General features: G+C 40.4%; 1 protein-coding gene across 1 annotated transcript in view; it reads right to left on the bottom strand.

Moving 5' to 3' along the window:
- Positions 1-23,143, bottom strand: part of DCN (decorin) — a 55,153-nt gene that overhangs the window by 4,123 nt on the left and 27,887 nt on the right. Inside the window, exon 6 of the mRNA XM_075860099.1 lies at positions 9,145-9,238. Within this exon, the coding sequence (XP_075716214.1) occupies positions 9,145-9,238 (94 nt within the window). The remainder of the gene's footprint in view (positions 1-9,144; positions 9,239-23,143) is intronic.

A 23,143-nucleotide genomic window follows, 5' to 3' on the forward strand; every position in this document is an offset into this window, starting at 1 on the left:
AATTCCCAGGCTTCCCATGCTTCTGCTGAACGGAATTTAAATCACCATGTGGTTTTATGGTGATTAAAGCTTGGTTCAATAGAAGCATGGGAGGTCCGGGTATTTGCGGCCATAATACAAACACGAAAATGTGGTCTCATGATGGCTCTCTGATGCTAGCAGTGTACTAGCCCTTAAATATAGTAAACATGCAGATATCTTTTATTTGTAATAGCACTTAGTACATAGATATAGTAGCATTATCTATATCTTCATAATATCTGAAAATCTTACATTACGCGTGACAAACACCATTGATGTGCTCTATAACTTTTTACTGCCATTCATATCTTCCCCAAGGTGTGCAATATATTTTAAGTGCCTTTTATGCTTCTAGAAAAACCCCAGCACATTTTTGTGCAAGTCTGGAATGTGTTATCTGAGAATGTATGAGGTATTTTGACTGTGCACTGTATGTTGGTGCTTGTTATACAAGTATTGCTGCCCCTAGGGTTTTCACATGTTCCAACATAGCTATTTTAATCATAATATCGTCTTAAATTGATGTCAAACGGGTTAAAGTGTAGCTAAACGTTTGACAAACTTCTGACATGTCATAGTGACATGTCAGAAGTTTGGATTGGTGGGGGTCCAAGCACTGAGACCCCTACCAATCGCTAGAACAAAGCAGCTTAAGTGCTCGTGTGAGCGCTCAGCCGCTTCATGTCTGTTCGGCTTTTTCCCGAAAGCCGATGTATCGGAGTACGAGCTCATAGACTTTCTATTGAGTCCGTACACCTATACATAAATTTCAGGAAAAAGCCGAACAGACACGAAGCGGCTGAACGCTCACACGAGCGCTTAAGATACTTAGTTCTAGCGATTGGTGGGGGTCTCAGTGCTCGAACCCCCACCAATACAAACTTCCGACGTCACTATGACATGTCAGAAGTTTGTCAAACGTTTAGCTACACTTTAACCTTCTATCAAATGCACATATTACGTTTATCATAATAGAATCTTAGAAGTATTTTGTTTTGGAAAAATATTTCTCAAAAGGAGTGTTATGAAGTACAGGATAATTCTAACATATTTGTATATGTTGAGGCCTTGTGCTAAAATAAAAATAAAAAAAAGTTTTCCCCCATCATTCTGCACTCAATACCCCATATTGAAAAAGTGAAAAAAGAATGTTAGTATTCTTTACTAATTTATTGAAAAGGAAAAACTAAAATATTGCATTGACATAAGTATTCAGATCCTTTACTCAGTACTTAGTTGAAGCACCTTTGGCTGCTGTAACAGCTTCCAGTCTTCTTGGTTATGATGCCACAAGGTATGCACACCTGGATTTGGGGATTTTCTCCCATTCTTCTCTGCAGATCCTCCCAAGCTCAGTCAGTTTGGACGGGGACCATCTGTTGACAGCCATTTTCAGGTCTCTCCAGAGATGTTTAATTGGGTTCAAGTCATGGCTCCGGCTGGGCCACTCAAGGACATTCACAGAGTTGTCCCCAAGCCACTCCTGTGATATATTGGCTGTGTGCTTAGGGTCATTGTCTTGTTTGAAGGTGAACCTTTCGCCCAAAGCACTCTCGATCAGGTTTTCATTAAGTGCTTTTTTGCAAACTCCAGGCAGACTTTCATGTGTCTTTTACTGAAGAGAGGCTTCTTTCTGGCCACCCTGCCATAAAGCCCAGATTGGTAGAGTGCTACAGTGATGGTTGACCTTTTGGAAGTTTCTCCCATCTCCACACACAGGATCTTTGGAGCTCAACCAAAGTGACCATTTGGTTCTTGGTCACCTCTCTTACCAAGATCCTCCCCCCCCCCCATAAATTACTTAGTTTATGGGGTAGCCAGCTCTTGGAAGAGTCCTGTTCCAAACTTCTTCCATTTAAGAATTATGGAGGCCACTGTGTTTTAAAAAACTTCAGTGCAGCACAATTTGTTTGTACCCTTCTCTAGATCTATGCCTCCACACAATCCTGTCTCTGAGACAGGCAGCTCTTTTCTCCTCATGACTTGGTTTTTGCTCTGATATGCATTGTTAGCTGTGAGACCTTGTATAGACAGGGGTGTGTCTTTCTAAATCATGTACAATCAAATGAATTTACCGCATGTGGACTCCAATCAAGGTTTAGAAACATTTCAAAGATGATCTAGAGAGATGGGAGGCCCCCAGAACTAAATTTCAAGTGTCTAATTGAAATTTGAGTTTTTCATCTCTAATACATTTTAAAAAAAATGCTAAAGTTTTGTTTTCACTTCATCATTATGGGGTATTGAGTGCAAAATGATGGGGAAAATCTTGATTTTTTTATTTTAGCAAAAGGCCTTAACATAACAAAATGTGAAAAAAGTGAAAGGGTTATGAAGAATATCCCAATGTACTGTATACAGTCAATTAATGTACATTTTTATATTCTCACCACTATATGCAGCACATTATTTTACATGTAGCAGGACTATGTAAGAAGATTACTTTGAACGGTAGCTTGTGCTACCACCAATCGCTAGTAGGTGATCCTGGATCTCTTCTGAGAACCATTTGGCCTTCAGCTTGAAGATCTATGGATATAAGGGTTGATTCTGACTGTTGCTGATGCAGCAATAAATAGATTAGTAATGAGCATGCCCACAGACCACCGATCCCATGACCAAGATGTTTCAAAATAAAGAGAGTCCTTTTAAATATTATAGAAAAACAGTAGTGCATAATTTGTAGACATTTAGTGATTATGAAAAATGTAGAAAATATTAGTTAATAGTTCTACAAAATTGATACATATATATACACACACACACACACACACACACACACACAAACAAACACATATGTGTGTGTATATATATATATATATATACATATGTGTATATATATATTTTTATATATATATATATATATATATATATAGATATATATATATATATATATATATATAGATATATAGATATATATATCTATATATATATATATATATATATATATATATAAAATCCAGAGGAGGAATTCTGCATTTCAATGATAAATTGGAAATGAAAACATAAATTGATGATATTCTTTAAATATATAACTAAAACTTGGAGTAGTACACGTAGAAGTTATGGTTTACCCAAATATAGTTCTAGTAATGTTAAAACTTGATTTTAAAAAATGTATTGTCGATCTTAATATAGCAGAGGCAATTAAAACTAGGTATTATCAATATAGAAAAAAATGGATTAATAGGGACACAGGAACAATTTTCTCCTTAGAAGAATTAAAACCATGTGTTATCTGAGGGTTGCGACATTTAGTTTATTATTTACAGCCAGTGACAGTATACAAATCATTCTAAAAGGAATACAAAATGAGGAATCAGAAAACGCGCCCAAAAATGGCCGAAAATGCCTCCCATTAATTTCAATCGGAGGCGGAGGCGTTTTTTTCCCGCGAGCGGAAAAACCGGCTCATGGGAAAAAGAAGGGGCATGCTCTATCTTCGAGCGTCTACGCCTCTGACCTCCCATTGACATCAATGGGAGGCAGAAAAAGCGTACTTATGCGCTTTACGCTGGCAGCGCTCAATGGTCGCTGGCGAAAAACGCAGCAAAAATCGGCACGAAAATCGGCACGCAGGCAGAGTAAAATCTGGTTTGAGGCAGATTTTCCTCCTGCAAAAAACTGTGTGTGAACCCAGCCTAACTATGACTCCACCTCTAGAATATGGAAGTGTGGCCTAAGTTCCGATTTAAGTATATTTGAAATAAAAAGAGGTTAAAAAAAGGCTTCACTTTGGTTAGGGAATGCTTACTATCAGAAGCATGGAGGGAATTGTACTGGAGAATAATACATTAAGCCATTAGGGCATTTGATTTCTACTAGACAAACACATAAAAGGTTGAAAAGGTGAATGCCCTAAATTTAAATTAATTATGGTTTATTTATTTCATGTATTATGGGAATGCCTAAAATGTTTTTTACTGGAGATGAGGTAAAGAAACTATTATTCAAAATATTTCAGGGTACTTAATACACAATCATCCATGAGTATTCATTTTTAATTATTGATGATTCAGTGTCTAGCAGCTAAGAAAGCAAAAATACAATTTTGGATATTACCTGAGCACATTATATTATAAATAGAATTGTTTGACTCAAATTCTCTTTCTGACATATAGGCCAGAAGCCTTAATAAAATATATACAATTGAGGAAATAGATATGATAATGGGACCCACATTTCCGCAGCATAAACCTGCGTTGCAAAAAAACTTTGCAGAATATTTTCCCCATAGACATACAATGTCATTTTCCGTAGTGTATATTTGCACTGCAAGTACGCCACATGTGAGGGAACTTAATAATACCAAAAAAATTATAATAATAATTTGAAGGCTAATTATGGCTTATAAAAAAATGAATATAACAAATATGAAGTTTGACAAATATAGAGCCTTAGTACAATAATAGCCATTTTCACTAAATCAATAAAAAATATTTCCAAACTATATTTCCAACTATTTTATTTAATTAAATCAGCAAAGTTGGCCCATAATTACAATATATCACCAGTGGATACAATTTAGTTTTTTGTTCATAGGACATAGTTGTGGCTGGCTGTTGCTACATATAACACCTACAAAGAAGAACATATGACTAGAAACAAAATATACAAAAAGGCATGTAAAGCCATGTAAACTGATCCCAAATTTTGGTGTTTTGTATATCAATATGTCTAACATGTAAATGAATTTGTAAACTTTAAAATGAGGGAAAAAAAATCTGAACTTTTCTTAAAAAAATAAAGTAGTATAAAAGAATATTAATAATTTGATATTTTTGAACCAGTCAAAGGAGTTTTGAAGAATTTTTTGTCATAAAATGCAGTAAATACTTAAGGCTAGATTTAAATTTATAGCTTTATTTTTTAAGCACAAAATAGTTGACTATTCACCAGTTCAAGTCAACATTAAAAAGAGCCATACTTGGTATCAATTACAGCCTTGAGCCTATGTAGATAGTTCTCTCAGCTTTGTACATGTAAAAACGGCAACTTTAATCCACTCTTTTAAAAATTATTCAAGGTTTGTTCATGCACATTGAGGCTGGGTTCACACGAGAGCGTTCGGTCCGTAAAATACGGACCGTGTGTCAGCCGCATTTCCCAGATCAAACACACTCCAGGGAGCCGGGCTCCTAGTATCATAGTTATGTACGACGCTAGGTGTCTCTGACTCGCTGCGGAAAACTGTCCCATACTGAAAACATGATTACAGTACAGGACAGTTTTTCTGCAGCGAGGCAGGTTCTCCTAGCGTCATAAATAACGATGATGCTAGGAGCAAGGCTCCCTGCAGTGTATTCGGTCCGAGAAATGTGGCCGACATACGGTCCGTATCTTACGGACCAAACAATTTTAAGTCCATTTGCAATTTGTGAGAATCAGTAGGTTCATATAAGAAGCCTGTTGGGCTGGGAGTTTTTATATCATTCTAATAATAATATAATATTTATCTTTATTTATATAGCACCAACATATTTCGCAGCACTTTACAATTCAGACGTAAATTGTACAGACAATATCAGACATTACATGGTCACAAATCTAATTTACAATTCAAACAAGAGGAATGAGGACCCTGCTCGCAAGAGCTTACAATCCCCAAGAGGGCCGTACACATAAAGCCACATGATCCGGTCACCAGCCAGTATCTGTATATAACAGATATGAAGTAAATTAAAGTGCAAGGAGTGTGGGGGATACTGCTGAACGAAGGGTACAGGTTCTGATGACTAATTTAATAGTGGGGCTAAGAAAAGGAGTCAGATTAGGGAATCTGATGGGCCTGTCTAAAAAGATGTGTTTTCACGGCTTCTAACTGTGGATGTTAGGAATTCTTTTAATTGTCTGGGGTAGTGCATTACAGAGGTGCAGCATGACAAAGTCTTGGAAATAGGAGTGGGAGATTTGGAATATGGAGGATATTAGTCTTGGATCATTGGCAGAATGTAGATGAGGAAGGGTGAGAGTAATACATTTTGATTGTATTCTTAAGTGAATGAGCAACCAGTCCATTGACTGGCACAGGGTAGAGGGGTTGGTGTTGTGGTTGGACAGAAAGATGAACCTGGCTACTGCATTAAGGATAGATTAGAGAGGTTTGAGTTCAGTAAGGGGAAGACCAATTAGTAATGAGCTACAGTAGTCAAGACGAGAGTCAGGGGCGTAACTAGGAAAGACTGGGCCCCATAGCAAACTTTTGACTGGGGCCCCCCTCCCCTGGGTATCACACAACCCCCCCTTGTAGATCGTGCCTCCCTATAGATTCCGCCACACAGCGCCCCCTATAGATAGCACCATACAGCCCCTTGTAGATAACATCATACAGCCCCCTTGTAGATAACGCCATATAGCCCCTTGTAGATAACATCATACAGCACCCTTGTAGATAACGCCATACAGCCCTCCCCCTGTAGATAAAGCCATACAGCCCTCCCCTGTAGATAACGCCATACAGCCCTCCCTCTGTAGATAACGCCATACAGCCCTCCCCTGTAGATAACGCCATACAGCCCTCCCCCTGTAGATAACGCCATACAGCCCTCCCCCTGTAGATAACGCCATACAGCCCTCCCCCTGTAGATAACGCCATACAGCCCTAAACCCCCCCTGTAGGTAACTCCATGCAGTCCCCAACCCCCCAAAAAAACGGCCTATAGTTTGTCCTACAAATGACATGCATCCCCTATCCACAGGATAGGGGATACATGTGTGATCGCTGGCAGCGATAAAGGAGAACGGGGGACCGAAAGTCCCCCAAAGATCTTCCATGACAAACCTCAGACTTCCGGGGTCTGCGAAGTTCAATAAAAATGAAAGGAGCGCTGGTCACGCATGCGCACAAGCGTGACCAGTGCACAATTCATTTCTATGGAGCTGCCGACACAGACCCCGGAAGTCCGAGGTCTGTCATGGAGAACTTCGAGGGACTTTCGGTCCCCTGATCTCCTTATCGCTGGGCGTCCCAGCGATCCCACATGTATCCCCTATCCTGTGGATAGGGGATGCATGTCTTTTGAAGGAACAAGTATTAATTGTGGAAGGGGAAAGAAGGGAAAGACTTGTGGTTCAATTGATCAATTGAAAAAAACCCAAAAACGATTTATACACAAATATTATGAATATTTAAAATGATCCAATGCAGGTCCAATTGTATTGTAGTGCAGATGACCCCCAATCCTACACTATTAAAGGACACAATTTTCCTCATAAATTGTATGTTATTCAATGTTGCTATCTGGCAGTGAATTAGTGTAAAACAACCAATAAATATTTCTGCCAAGAGTATCAGTGCAGGTTGCAAGGGAAGATAGTATCAAAGTCTGAATGTCTCCCTTTTATATTAGTTGAAACATGCTTAGACCCTTATTTGTGTCTATGTTATTATAAAGTGACATTGAGTTATAGAGTTTTAGGTCATGTCAAATTAAGCTGCCTGCTCCCTTGTATAGGAGCTCTAGCAGCTGTGAGCACGAAGAACGCACTGACTTAGTTATCAGTGCCGTCGCCGTGCTGCAGCCACTGAGTCAAATGTCAAATCTTCCACACTGCCGAAGACGGGAGGAGCAACAGGCAGCAGGAGAATGAAGTTCCCGGATTGGGTAAGTGATATGAGCCGCTGACGTGATCCTGAGCCTCTCATAGTGTGAGAGGTTCTCAGCTGTCAGTGATGCGCGATCACATGACAGTTTCTCTTGTTGCCCTTCAGTGGCGTCGCGCTGTAGCAGCCATAGCGGGTCGTGCCTGCGGGCGGCACGGGCCCCCTCATGCTGCGGGCCCCATAGCAGCCGCTACGGCTGCTACAGCGGTAGTTACGCCACTGACGAGAGTTAATCAGACATTTTAGATGTTACCACAGTAAGAAAAGGGTAAATTCTGAAAATGTTTTTGTGATGCAGGTGACATGAGCATACAAGTGATTGAATATAAGGAGTAAAGGAAATATTGGAGTTAAACATAACCCCAAGACAGCAGGAATACTGCCTAAGAGTTATGGTGTTACCACACACTGAGATGGAGACATTAGCTTTAGGGAGGTTAGTAGATGGTGGGAAAACAATGAACTCCGTTTTTTAAATATATAGTTTCAGATAGAGAGAGGACATGATGTTAGAGACAGTGAGCAGATAGACAATCACTGGTGTTTTGAATTAGAGAGGGAGTGATATCACGGGATGAGGTATATAATTGGGTGTTATCAGATGGTACTGGAAGCCAAATCTGCTGATGGTTTGTCCAATAGGAGCTGTGTAGAGAGAAAACAGAAGCAGACCTAGGACTGATCCCTGAGGAACCCCGATAGCAAGTGGAAAAGGAGAAGAAAAAATAGAACCAGCAAATGACACAGTGAATGAGCGGTGAGAGTGATAGGAGTAAAACCAAGAAGAAGAGAGCAATTTTTTCTACAATTTTCTTCTTTTGATATAAGGTTCATTGCTGAAAGTAAGGAAAGGAAGTGTGGGAGGGAAGGGTGTCAATGCTATTTGGTGACTGGGAGATGAAAAGAAGTGAGTGAAAAGAATCAAGGGGTTGTTTTGGATTATTAGATAGTGTGGAAATCAAAGAGGTGAAATAGGCTTGTTATAAGGGAGGTGAAATAGGCTGTTGAATATTAAATATCCAGTTCCTTTATTTTACTTAAATGAGATTTATAAAGTATTTATCAGTGTCCTGTTCACGGTCTGTTACCTCAGCTGTAGTCTTAGGCCTAAAGTCTGTATTTTGTCTGCTCTTTGCATTTTGTGGCTACACAGACCAGATTCTTGCACAATTCATAATTGCATTCTTGGCTTGTTTTCCAGTCAGTGGAAATATAATGAGTTGTATGGAGACCTTTCAGTGAAACGATCTCCACATTTCACAAAACTGATAAACAGATTTATTTGTAATGCAAATTTTACAGATTTTTACAGAATATGTGTGTGTAAACAGAAACAGCATGAGGGTAGAATTCTATTGGTACAATGAATTGGGCTTGTGTGAATGAGTTGTGTACTGCACCACATATTAGTATGCATATTCCGGGACAAAGTCTCCCACTCTACTACACTCTCAATGGTCGCTATGGAGTTCAGAAATTTTCTTTATACATTTCCTAAAGTAATAATTGTGCATACTTACTTTGCTAGATTGTTTAATCCATTTAGACTGTCAGAATCAACTTTGGCGATTTTGTTTCCATCAAGGTGAAGCTCAGTAAGTGAAGTTGGCAAACCTAGGAAAAAGTATAAATATATGAATGTGATCACATCATTGACAGATTCTAATTCAATTATACATAAAATAACATGTTTTTCCAATGCAGAATAAAGTCTATCTATCTATCTATCTATCTATCTATCTATCTATCTATCTATCTATCTATCTATCTATCTATCTATCTATCTATCTATCTATCTAATATCTATCTATCTATCTATCTATCTATCATCTATCTATCTATCTATCTATCTATCTATCTATCTATCTATCTATCTATCTATCTATCTATCTATCTATCTATCTATCATCTATCTATCTATCTATCTATCTATCTATCTATCTATCTATCTATCTATCTATCTATCTATCTATCTATCTATCTATCTATCTATCTATTTATCAGATTATCTATCTATCTATCTATCTATCTATCTATCTATCTATCTATCTATCTATCTATCTATCTATCTATCTATCTATCTATCTATCTATCTATCTAATATCTATCTATCTATCTATCTATCTATCTATCTATCTATCTATCTATCTATCTATCTATCTATCTATCTATCTATCTATCTATCTATCTATCTATCTATCTATTTATCAGATTATCTATCTATCTATCTATCTATCTATCTATCTATCTATCTATCTATCTATCTATCTATCTATCTATCTATCTATCTATCTATCTATCTATCTATCTATCTACCTATCTGGAAAAGACCACTGGAGAATTTTTATAGAAATCACTACACATCTATTGTTTTCAGTGGACGAATATAGCCAAGAGGTGCTGCTAGTTTTCTCCATTAGGGAGTCCTAATCAGACGACCACCCACTTTCAGTTAAAAAAAAATGGGGGTACAATGTTACTATTTTCTATTATTAACTTAAAGAACACTCTGGCTGTATTTTGATTGATATATTAGGCAAAGAGTTGTCATAATTATATGGTGTAAAGAAACAGTGCATTCAAGTATATCCGAATCCTGCAGTGCGGAAAACATTTATTTTGACTCAATGTTATGATATAATTTTAGCCACTCCTGTACATCACTTTTCACAAATATAATTTGCAATTTGAGGAAAATTTTAGAACACGCTAAAGTTAACTGGTAAACCACTGATCCCTTTTCTCAGAAAAGCCATCCATATGAGGGTCTGTTTAAAGGCCCTTTCTATAAAAAGACTACAAAAGCTCTTACAGAATTTTGATCACTTATTGCAGAATAAGTAACGAAGTATGTAAACTGGTAGAGATTGGTTCGGAATGCACTAGATCAGGGTAGGTGCACGAATAGGGTCCCAACCCAATCGTATTGTGAAAAAGTATTCGGCACACTGAGACGTAAGTATCAATTTCTTGAAATTTTATTATGATTGATGCCAAGGGTTTGGTGCAACGTTTCGGTCAAAGGTCCTTCGTCGGGCACTTGTTACCCTGGTTTCTGGAGTGTCCAGATGAATGGCGCTGTTCGTCTGAATGGCGGATTTCCGCTCCTTTTGGCGCCAAAAGCCAAAGCTAGTAGTACTCTGCCCGGGACTATGGCTCTCGGGTTGCCCCGACAACACTGTCCATATATGTACAGTGACATCAGAGGCTTCTCCTGAAGCGGAATCCCCAGCCAGAGCATCGGCAATGCTCTGTAATGGGATTCCACTCCTAGAGGGAACCCCAAAGGTGCTACCTACAGGGAGAGGGCTGTGTGGCACTACCAGGGAGGGTGGCTTTGTGGCACTACCAGGGAGGGGGGCTGTGTGGCACTACCTGGGAGGAGGGGGCTGTGTGGCACTACCTGGGAGTAGGGGGCTGTGTGGCACTACCTGGGGGTAGGGCGCTGTGTGGTACTACCTGGGAGGGGGGCTGTGTGGCACTACCTGGGTGGGGGGCTATGTGTAGCACTACCTGGGAGGGGGCTGTGTAGCACTACCAGGGAGGGGGCCTGTGTGGCACTACCAGGCAAGGGGCTGTGTGGCGCTACCTACGAGGGCTGCATGGCACTACCTGTGAGGAGGGGGCTGTGTGGCACTACCTGGGAGGAGGGGGCTGTGTGGCACTACCTATGAGGGCTGCGTGGCACTACCTGTGAGGAGGGGGCTGTGTGGCACTACCTGGGAGTGTGACACTATCTACAGAGGGCACTACGTTTATGGGGGTACAAACTGGGGGCCTAACATCTATATGGGGGCATACACAGCGCCTAACGTCTATATGGTGGTACAAAGTGACATTTTCTGTCATTTTACAGCCGCTGTGAGTACGCCCCGCAAAGGGGCCTACTAAGTCTGTGTCGCCCAAGGGCCTACATAAACCTGGAGCCAGCCCTGCATTCCTTATTATTTTGACAAAATGGGGCATGAAGTCTCCCAACTCAAATATCAGGTTTTGGAACAGGTTACACCACCACGACGTGGAGGCAATTGTGATAAACTACTAAAAAGCAGAGAATCTTATTGGATTCATACACTTCAGTCCCTTGAACCCCATGGGTTAAATCGTGACTATGACATACAAAGTTTTTCTTAAATTATTGCACTGTATGTATCAATGGATAATTCCTAATATGTTATCTTAACACATATATTATTTCTTTTGTTTACAACTACAGGCTCGCAGAATTACTCCATTTGATGATATATTACCTTACCGGATTGCGTGGCAGTCATTTATTAAGATCGCTAATGTTATTATATTGTTCCAGAATAAAATTATATGGTTATATATTTTACTATTGTTAATTTTGTCCCATTACTGGTATTGGCTATCCTTAACCCCTTATTGACACAGCCAATTTGAGTTTTTTCATTTTTGTTTTTTCCTCCCCACCTTCCAAAAGCCATAACTTTTTTATTTCTTAGTCGACATAGCCATATGAGGGCTTGTTTTTTGTGGAACAAGTTGTAGTTTTTCATGGCACCATTTATTGTATTGCACAGTGTACTGCATAGTGTACTTAAAAACTGAAAAAATTATTTGTGGGATGAAATGGGCAAAAAACAGTGATTACGCCATTTATTTAGGTTTATTTTGTTTTTACGGCGTACATCAGGCAGTAAAAATGACACATTCACTTTATTTTACTGGTTGATACGATTACTGCGATACCAAATTTATATGTTTTGTTTTATGTTCTACCACCTTTAAAAAACAATAATTTGCTAAAAATATAAATGTTTTGTGTTGCTATATTCTGAGAGCCACATTTTTTTTCCATCAGTGGGGGAAAAAAAAGCAGTGTGAGGGCTTACATTTTGCGGGGCGAGCTGTACCAATACCATTTTGGGGTACATGCGACTTTTTGATCACTTTTTATTCCAAAAAAGAGCTACGGTGACCAAAAAAAAGCGGGTTAAACAAAACTATATTGTGACAGTTCTGACTTTTACAGATGCGGCGATACCAGTTATGTTAATAACTGTTTTTTTTTACTTTTTTTTATTAGTCCCCCGAGGGGACTTGAACCGGGGATCATTGGATCGCTTGTATGATATACTGCAATACTAATGTATTGCAGTATATCGTGATACTGACAGTCTACTGCCAGAGACAGGGCTTCAAAGGAGTACAAAGAACTGGGGGCCTTCATTAGACCCCCGGGCTGCCATGTCAACCATTGTCACCCACCGATCACGTCGTGGGGGGGCGATGGCCCATTGGAGAGGGGCGCCCCTGTTTCTAACAATTTAAATGTAGCAGTCGCAATTGAATTTAAGGTGTTAAACGGGCGGAATCAAAGTGATCTTTGATTCCACCCATTGCAGTGAGGTGTCGGCTGTATAACACAATTCTGTGACTTGAATTGCAAGTGGTTTGTATATTAAGTGGAGTTCCAAAAACCGGATTGATTTACTGTGTTGTGTGTGACAAAGTGGGGGGCCATTGTATGTGATATATGTATTGATTGCTTGCTTGCTACAAAGTTTGCAAAAGTGACATAATTTGTAACTATTTTTCCCTTGCAGTTTCCTGAGTAGCTGAGTAAGGGGGAGGGGTTAGCTGCAACCAGGTGCAACCAGGTGCTATAAATCAGGCCTCACTACTCTGTAGAGCCTGCTCTGTGACTTGAATTGCAAGTGGTTTGTATATTAAGTGGAGTTCCAAAAACCGGATTGATTTACTGTGTTGTGTGTGACAAAGTGGGGGGCCATTGTATGTGATATATGTATTGATTGCTTGCTTGCTACAAAGTTTGCAAAAGTGACATAATTTGTAACTATTTTTCCCTTGCAGTTTCCTGAGTAGCTGAGTAAGGGGGAGGGGTTAGCTGCAACCAGGTGCAACCAGGTGCTATAAATCAGGCCTCACTACTCTGTAGAGCCTGCTCTGTGACTTGAATTGCAAGTGGTTTGTATATTAAGTGGAGTTCCAAAAACCGGATTGATTTACTGTGTTGTGTGTGACAAAGTGGGGGGCCATTGTATGTGATATATGTATTGATTGCTTGCTTGCTACAAAGTTTGCAAAAGTGACATAATTTGTAACTATTTTTCCCTTGCAGTTTCCTGAGTAGCTGAGTAAGGGGGAGGGGTTAGCTGCAACCAGGTGCAACCAGGTGCTATAAATCAGGCCTCACTACTCTGTAGAGCCTGCTCTGTGACTTGAATTGCAAGTGGTTTGTATATTAAGTGGAGTTCCAAAAACCGGAGTTCAAAAGAGGAGTTAAAACCCAAGTAAGTGCTCTTCTACTTCTTTATCTTTTTGATTAACACCTGTTCGCTGTTTTTTTTTGTAACTGGGATAATGGACAGCAAGATTGGAGGTTTTCTTCGGTGCACAGTTTGCCATATGTATGCACGACTGGAGCCGGAGTTCCAGGGTGAATATCTCTGTGGCAGATGTGAGCATATTGTTCACCTGGAAGCTCGTATTAGAGATCTGGAGGAGCAGAATGCAACACTGAGGAGGATAGACAATTTTGAACGGAGCTTGCTGCTCACAGAGCATGCAGTTAGTGGGTTACAACTGGAGGGTGAAGACATGGGTGAGCAGGATCAGGTAAGTAGCTGGGTTAATGTAGTTAGGGGCAGTAGAAAGGGGTCAAAGACAAGGAAGGCCGATCCGGTTTCTGACATTCCAGGCAAAATTGCCAAGTTGGGTGATGATGCGAGGGTGTCAGTCTCAGAAATGGCAGCCCTAGTGGATACTGATCTCCCTAACAGCCGGGAGAACAGCCCAGCTAGTAGTCGGCGGGATGGTAATGCAGGTAAGCCAAGACAATTGATAGTCGTAGGGGATTCTATAATCAGGAAGACGGATAGAATTATTTGTCGCCAAGACCACCTCAACCGAATGGTTTGCTGTCTCCCTGGTGCCAGGGTTCGGCATGTGGTGGAACGGGTGGACAAATTGCTGGGAGGGGCTGGTGATGATCCAGCTGTCGTGGTCCATGTCGGTACCAACGACAGAATAAATGGTAGGTGGAGGAGCCTTAAGAATAATTTTAAAGAACTAGGCTACAAGCTGAAGGGAAGGACCTCCAAGGTTGTATTCTCAGGAATACTGCCTGTGCCATGCGCATCACAGGAAAGACAGCGGGAGCTCAGGGAGTTAAATGCATGGCTGAAGTCTTGGTGTAGAGGAGAAGGATTTGGGTTCCTAGAGCACTGGGCTGACTTTTCATTGGGGTACAAACTGTATTCTGCAGATGATTTGCACCTAAATGGAAGGGGGTCCGCTGTGCTGGGGGAGAGAATTCTAGCTGGGGTGGCGGAGTATTTAAACTAGGGCTGAGGAGGGAGGCCAATGTAGAAAAAAAAGGGGTAGCCAGGTTAGAGAGGGGTCAGACTATATTGGTGGGGGGAGATACAGAATGTGGGGAGAGGACTAGACAACAAGATAAGGAGATCCTTTCGTTACAAAACATCAGTGTAAATAAAAAGGACCGATTAATGTCAAATCACATTTCTGATAATAAAAGTGAAAAACTGACAGGCAAGTTAAAGTGTATGTTCACAAATGCCAGAAGTCTAGCAAGCAAAATGGGGGAGCTGGAGGCCTTGATACTGGAAGAAAATATAGATATAGTTGGTGTTGCTGAAACATGGCTGGACTCTTCACATGACTGGGCTGTAAATCTACAGGGTTTTACACTTTTTCGTAAAGACAGGACAAATAGGAAAGGTGGTGGTGTATGTCTGTATGTGAGAAGTGATATGAAGGCGAGTGTGAAAGAGACAATAGTGGGTGAAGACTGTGAGGAGGTTGAAACCTTGTGGGTGGAACTAGAAAGGGAGGTAAACACTGAAAAAATTACTTTTGGTGTAATCTATAGACCCCCCAATATAACTGAGGAGATGGAAGGTCAGATATATAAACAGATGGAGCGGGCTGCACAGGCGGGTACTGTAGTGATAATGGGAGATTTTAATTTCCGGGATATTAATTGGTGTCATGGTTCGGCTTCAACTGCAAAGGGGAGACATTTCCTCAACCTGTTGCAGGAAAATTTTATGGGCCAGTTTGTGGAAGACCCGACTAGAGGTGAAGCTCTGTTGGATCTGGTCATTTCTAATAATGCAGATCTTGTTGGGAATGTCAATGTTCGTGAAAACCTCGGTAACAGTGATCACAATATAGTTACATTTTACCTATACTGTAAAAAACAAACGCAGGCTGGGAGGACAAAAACATTTAATTTTAAGAAAGCCAATTTCCCCAGGATGAGGGCGGCAATTCAGGATATAGACTGGGAAGAACTAATGTCAAATAATGGAACAAATGATAAATGGGAGATTTTCAAATCTACTTTGAGTTATTATAGTGCAAAATTTATTCCTACAGGTAATAAGTATAAACGACTCAAATTAAACCCCACATGGCTTACACCTTCTGTGAAAGGGGCAATACATGACAAAAAAAGGGCATTTAAAAAATACAAATCTGAGGGTACAGCTGTAGCCTTTGTAAAATATAAAGAGCTTAATAAAATCTGTAAAAATGTAATAAAATTAGCAAAAATACAAAATGAAAGGCAGGTGGCCAAGGATAGTAAAACAAATCCTAAAAAATTCTTCAAGCATATAAATGCAAAAAAGCCAAGGTCTGAACATGTAGGACCCCTAGATAATGGTAATGGGGAGTTGATCACAGGGGATCAAGAGAAGGCAGAGTTACTAAATGGGTTCTTTAGCTCTGTATATACAACAGAAGAAGGAGCAGCTGATGTAGCCGGTGCCAGTGCTGTTAATATATCAGTTGATATACTGAATTGGATGAATGTAGAGATGGTCCAAGCTAAATTAAATAAAATAAATGTGCACAAGGCCCCAGGACCAGATGGGTTACACCCTAGAATTCTTAAAGAGCTTAGTTCAGTTATTTCTGTCCCCCTTTTCATAATATTCAGAGAATCTCTAGTGACTGGCATAGTGCCAAGGGACTGGCGCAGGGCAAATGTGGTGCCTATTTTCAAAAAGGGCTCTAGGTCTTCCCCGGGTAATTATAGACCAGTAAGCTTAACATCCATCGTGGGGAAAATGTTTGAGGGGCTATTGAGGGACTATATACAGGATTATGTGACAATAAATAGCATTATAAGTGACAGCCAGCACGGTTTTACTAAGGACAGAAGTTGTCAAACTAACCTAATCTGTTTTTATGAAGAGGTGAGCAGAAGTCTAGACAGAGGGGCCGCTGTGGATTTAGTGTTTTTGGACTTTGCAAAGGCATTTGACACTGTCCCCCATAGACGCCTAATGGGTAAATTAAGGACTATAGGTTTAGAAAATATAGTTTGTAATTGGATTGAGAATTGGCTCAAGGACCGTATCCAGAGAGTTGTGGTCAATGATTCCTACTCTGAATGGTCCCCGGTGATAAGTGGTGTACCCCAGGGTTCAGTGCTGGGACCACTATTATTCAACTTATTTATTAATGATATAGAGGATGGGATTAATAGCACTATTTCTATTTTTGCAGATGACACCAAGCTATGTAATATAGTTCAGACTATGGAAGATGTTCATGAATTACAGGCAGATTTAAACAAACTAAGTGTTTGGGCGTCCACTTGGCAAATGAAGTTTAATGTAGATAAATGTAAAGTTATGCATCTGGGTACCAACAACCTGCATGCATCATATGTCCTAGGGGGCGCTACACTGGCGGATTCACTTGTTGAGAAGGATCTGGGTGTACTTGTAAATCATAAACTCAATAACAGCATGCAGTGTCAATCAGCTGCTTCAAAGGCCAGCAGGATATTGTCGTGTATTAAAAGAGGCATGGACTCGCGGGACAGGGATGTAATAATGCCACTTTACAAAGCATTAGTGAGGCCTCATCTAGAATATGCAGTTCAGTTCTGGGCTCCAGTTCATAGAAAGGATGCCCTGGAGTTGGAAAAAATACAAAGAAGAGCAACGAAGCTAATAAGGGGCATGGAGAATTTAAGTTATGAGGAAAGATTGAAAGAATTAAACCTATTTAGCCTTGAAAAAAGACGACTAAGGGGGGACATGATTAACTTATATAAATATATTAATGGCACATACAAAAAATATGGTGATATCCTGTTCCTTGTAAAACCCGCTCAAAAAACAAGGGGGCACTCCCTCCGTCTGGAGAAAAAAAGGTTCAAGCTGCAGAGGCGACAAGGCTTCTTTACAGTAAGAACGGTGAATCTATGGAATAGTCTACCGCAGGAGCTGGTCACAGCAGGGACAGTAGATGGCTTTAAAAAAGGGTTAGATAATTTCCTAGAACAAAAAAATATTAGCTCCTATGTGTAGAAATTTTTCCTTCCCTTTTCCCTTCCCTTGGTTGAACTTGATGGACATGTGTCTTTTTTCAGCCGTACTAACTATGTAACATGCTGAGTATAGAGCAAGCTCAGCCTATGACCCGCTCCATACTTCCCCTTAACGGCTGTCACATACTAGTACGTGACATGTCGTTAAGGTATTAATATTTGCTTATATGTAATACTTATAAAACAAGTTGGCCACTTCCACTACTGCTGCAAATCCATGGAACGTGGTTACTATATACACTAGTTACTACAAGCTTCATTCATAAATTGGTCATGTGTCTGGAGCACGTCCAGTGGCTCCGTTCCTAGTGGATACAAAGTAGCATTTTGTTTCTTTTATGGGACTTCCTGATGGAAGTTACTCAAGTCAGCTGCTGTTTATGTGATCAGCTCACAGTTTAAAAGCTTGGTGCAACTAAATTCAGTAACACTCCTTCCCTGACTGGCAGCGGACGGCGTAGCACAGTGTTGTGTTCCTCTGATTATTTCTATTTGCTTATTTATCATACGCAATCTGTTAAGGTTAAAGCTCTTGTCTTGTCTTTGCCTATGTTTCTCTCATTAAGAGTTATATATTTTTCTCATTTACTATATGATCTACTCACGAGGTCTTTTTCTGTTCTTAATTGATCTCATTTGATGATCATTTTGTGATTTTCACTAGCTATATATAACGTATATGGAGTAATATTGTACTATATAATGCTATTGCAGACCTCTTGTTATTCTAGTAACAGTATATTATATATATAAAAAACAATATTCTTGACATGTATTATTTTGAATGTGTGATATCACTGCTTAGTTTATTTTTGTGATTACATTTTACAGATGGTTTGATAAAGGTCTATTCTTGACCGAAACGATACACTATTTTGTGCTTTGGATTGCTATTAAAAAATTATTCTATCTACGAAACAATATTGAGTGCCGAGTCTTCTTCTATATTAAAATAGATTCAGTCATGTTCATCCATGACAACGGAACCATTGTAAGGAATTTCCAAACCTATTATTCCATCCTGTAAAGCCTCTATGAAAAGCCTTCTTAAAATTCATAAGAACATAATGATAAGATACTATTCACAAGGCATGTAACCAACTTTTGGCAGAAGACATTGCCAGATAAAAAAATGGTCTTACTGGTGAACAAGGTTGCAGAGGTGATAAAAGCAACTTGCAAGACCCTGATTTTCTTCTTACATGCATGGCAATTCCTTTCTTTTGGGGTGTTCTATTCATTGACAACATTGTACTCTTTTTTATAATAGTTTTATGCAAACTAGGGAGGATCAAGTCGACTGTGCAAGTTACAGACCTATTGCTCTCTGTCTCCATCTAAATATATATATATACAGACATACAGTACTGTGCAAAAGATTTAGGCAGTTGTGGAAAAATGCTGCAGAGAAAGGCCCCATGCCCACGACCGTAAAAAAAACTCTGTAATTGCAGACCGCAATACGGACCGCAATTACGGACCCGCCCAGTTCTATTTGCCGCGGACACCTTTAGAACCGTGCCGTGAATTATGGAGCATGTCCTACTTTTCCTTTTTACTTTGTATGGGAGCACGGCCCAAAAATGCGGCCCGCGACAGTCGGCAGACAGCTGTGCTTGCAATCGCGGGCCGTGATTACAGGCACGGCCATGTGCATGATGCCTAAGATTGCTTTCAAAAACAGAAGTGTTAATAGTTTTTTTTATATCAATTAACAAAACACAAAGTGAATAAACAGAAGAGAGATTTAAATCAAATCAATATTTGGTATGACCACCCTTTGCCTTCAAAACAAAATCAATTCTTCTAGGTACACTTGAACAAAGTAATTGATTTTGTAGGATTATAGTCAGGTTTATGATTAACGAATTATACCAAACAGGTGATAATGATCATCATTTTCATATGTAGGTTGAAACACAGTCATTAACTGTAACAGAAACAGCTGTGTGGGAGACTTAAAACTGGAAAGGAACAACGAAACTCTGCTACAAAGTTGAGGTTGTGGAAGACAGTTTCATGTCACAGGTCCACCATGGCAAGACCAAGCACAGCAACAAGACACGAGGTAGTTATACTGCATCAGCAAGGTCTCTCCTAGACAATGATTTCAAAGCAGACTGGGGTTTCAAGATGTGCTGTTTGAGCACTTTTGAAGAAGCACAGAGAAACGGTGCAGGACCGTAGATGCAGTGGTCAGCCAAGTAAAGCAGCAGATCAAAGACACATCATTCTTATTTTCCCCCTAAATCGGAAGATGTCTAGCAGTGCCATCAGCTCAGAACTGGCAGAAACCAGTGCGACCTTGGTACCCCCATCTACTGTTCAGAGAAGTTTGTCCAGAAATGGTCTTCATGGAAGAATTGCGGCCAAAAAGCCATACCTGCGACATGGAAACAAGGCCAAGCAACTCAACTTCGCATGAAAACACAGGCATCGCATTGCAGAAAAATTTCAGCAGGTGCTCTGGATTGATGAGTCAAAATTTGAAATATTTGGCTGTAACATAAGGCAGTTTGTTCGCCGAAGGGCTGGAAAGCAATACAATAATGAGTGTCTGCAGGTAACAGTGAAGCGTGATAGAGGTTCCTTGCAAGTTTGGGGCTGCATTTCAGCACATGGAGTAGGTGATTTGGTCAGGATTAATGGCGTCATCACTTCTGACGAATACAGGCAGATACTTATCCACAATACAATACCATTAGGGAGGTGTCTGATAGGCTCCAAATATATTCTGCAGCAGGGCAACGACCCCAAACATACAGCCAATGTCATTCACAACTATCTGCAGCGTAAAGAAGAACAAGGAGCCCTGCAATAGATTATATGGCCCCCACAGAGCCCTAATCTCAACGTCATCGTGTCTGACTGGGATTGCATGAAGAGTCAGTGGGATTTGAGGAAGCCTACATCCACAGAAGATCTGTGGTTAGTGCTCTCTGCCGTTTTCCTTCAAAAACTGTGAAGAATTGATGTTGTGTTGAAGTCAAAAGGTGGTCACACCAACTATTGATTTGATTTGAAAAATTCTCTTATGTTCATTCACTTTGCATTTTGTGAATTGATAAAAAAATAAAAAAACCTCTTCTATTTTTTTAAAGCATTCTTACTTTGCAGCATAAGGGATAAAATAAACAAAATAGCTCTGTTCCTAATCTTTTCACCACCCTAAGATGGAAGCTTTTACAGACTATTTTAAAAGAGAAAAGATAAACTTTAATTTGTTGCTGTGGACAAGGACACTTCTTCTCTGAGACAGTTTTGATATATAAGGTAAACTACACACTGTTCAGTCCCCCTCGTGCCGTAAAAACAGCTATGACCTGTCAAGACTTCACAATACCTCTGAAGGTGTCCTGTGGTATCGGACACAAAGACATAAGCAGATCCTTTAAGTCCTGTAAGGTGACAGGTGCTTGATCGGATTGAGATCTGTGGAAATTGGAAGCCAAATAAACACCTTAAACTCTTTGTCATGTTCCTAAAACTATTCTTGGACAATTTTTGCAGCCCCAAAAGCAGCAATTTACCATGCACCGTGTTCTGACACCTTTCTATCACAGCCAGCATTGACTTTTTCAGCAATATGTGCCACAGTAGCTCTCCTGTGGGATTGAATCAGGCTGGCTAGCCTTCACGACCCACGCACATGGATGAGTCTTGGGTGGCCCATCATCCTGTTGCTAGTTTACCGGTTGTTTTTCCTTTTGGTAGGTACTAAGAATTGCATACTGGGAACACCTAACAAGACCTGTCGCTTTGGAGATGCTCTGACCCAGACATCTAGCCACCACAATTTTGGCCGTTGTCAAAGTCCCCCAGATCCTTTTTCTTGCTTCCAGCACAGCAACTTCAAGAACTGACTGTTCACTTGATGCCTAATATATCCCCTTGACACACGCCTTTGCATCAAGATAATCTATGTTATTCACTTCACCTGTCAGTCGATTTAATTTAGGGCTGAACAGTGTATAGTATATTGTGCTGTTTCTTTTCAACATAATGTGGCTTCTCTAAGGAACATAGCATAACTATAGCTCAAAAAAGAGGTTTGCCTACACCAACCAAGCAGTTTTCATGTTATAACTTGGAGTGGGAAAAGTCGAATTACAACTGAAGAATTCTAATAAGTTCATATCTAAAAGTACTATAAATCAAGTAATTGACTTGCTAGGTTATGAACAATTTTTATATCTAAAAACCTGTCCATACGAGTCATACACTAAAAAGCTCCATAACATGCACTAAAATATGTATCACATAAACTCAAGAGGAGAGTAAGGGCATGGCCACACGTGGCGGATTTCCTCCGCAACTGTCCGCATCAATGCCGCACAGAATCTGCGTTGCAGATTCTGCTGCGGATCTGCACAAAATGTGCAGTAAATTGATGCGGACTAGCTGCTGCGGACTGCGGGAAAAGTACTTCCCTTCTCCCTATCAGTGCAGGATAGAGAGAAGGGACAGCACTTTCCCTTGTGAAAGTCAAAGAAATTCATACTTACCGGCCGTTGTCTTGGTGACGCGTCCCTCCTTCGGCATCCAGCCCGATCTCCCTGGATGACGCGGCAGTCCATGTGACCGCTGCAGCCTGTTATTGGCCTGTGATTGGCTGCAGCCGTCACTTAGACTGAAACGTCATCCTGGGAGGCCGGACTGGAGACAGAAGCAGGGAGTTCTCGGTAAGTATGCACTTCAATTTTTTTTACAGGTTGCTGTATATTGAGATCGTAGTCACTGTCCAGGGTGCAGAAACAGTTACTGCCGATCGCTTAACTCTTTCAGCACCCTGGACAGTGACTATTTACTGACGTCTCCTAGCAACGCTCCCGTAATTACGGGAGCCCCATTGACTTCCTCAGTCTGGCTGTAGACCTAGAAATACATGGGTCCAGCCAGAATGAAGAAATGTCATGGCAAAAAAGCAAGACGCATCCGCAGCACACATAACATGTGCATGACAGCTGCGGACTTCGTTGCTGAATTTAGAATCTCCATTGAAGTCAATGGAGAAATTCCGCCATGAGTCCGCCACTGCTCCGCAACAGACAGAGCATGCTGCGGACACCAAATTCCGCTCCGCAGCCTATGCTCCGCAGCGGAATTTTACGCCTCGTCTAAACGAACACTTCTAAATAGAAGTGGAAGGCAATGGAGAAACG

This window comes from Rhinoderma darwinii, chromosome 3 (genome assembly GCF_050947455.1).
Source record: "Rhinoderma darwinii isolate aRhiDar2 chromosome 3, aRhiDar2.hap1, whole genome shotgun sequence".
Taxonomy (NCBI): domain Eukaryota; kingdom Metazoa; phylum Chordata; class Amphibia; order Anura; family Rhinodermatidae; genus Rhinoderma; species Rhinoderma darwinii.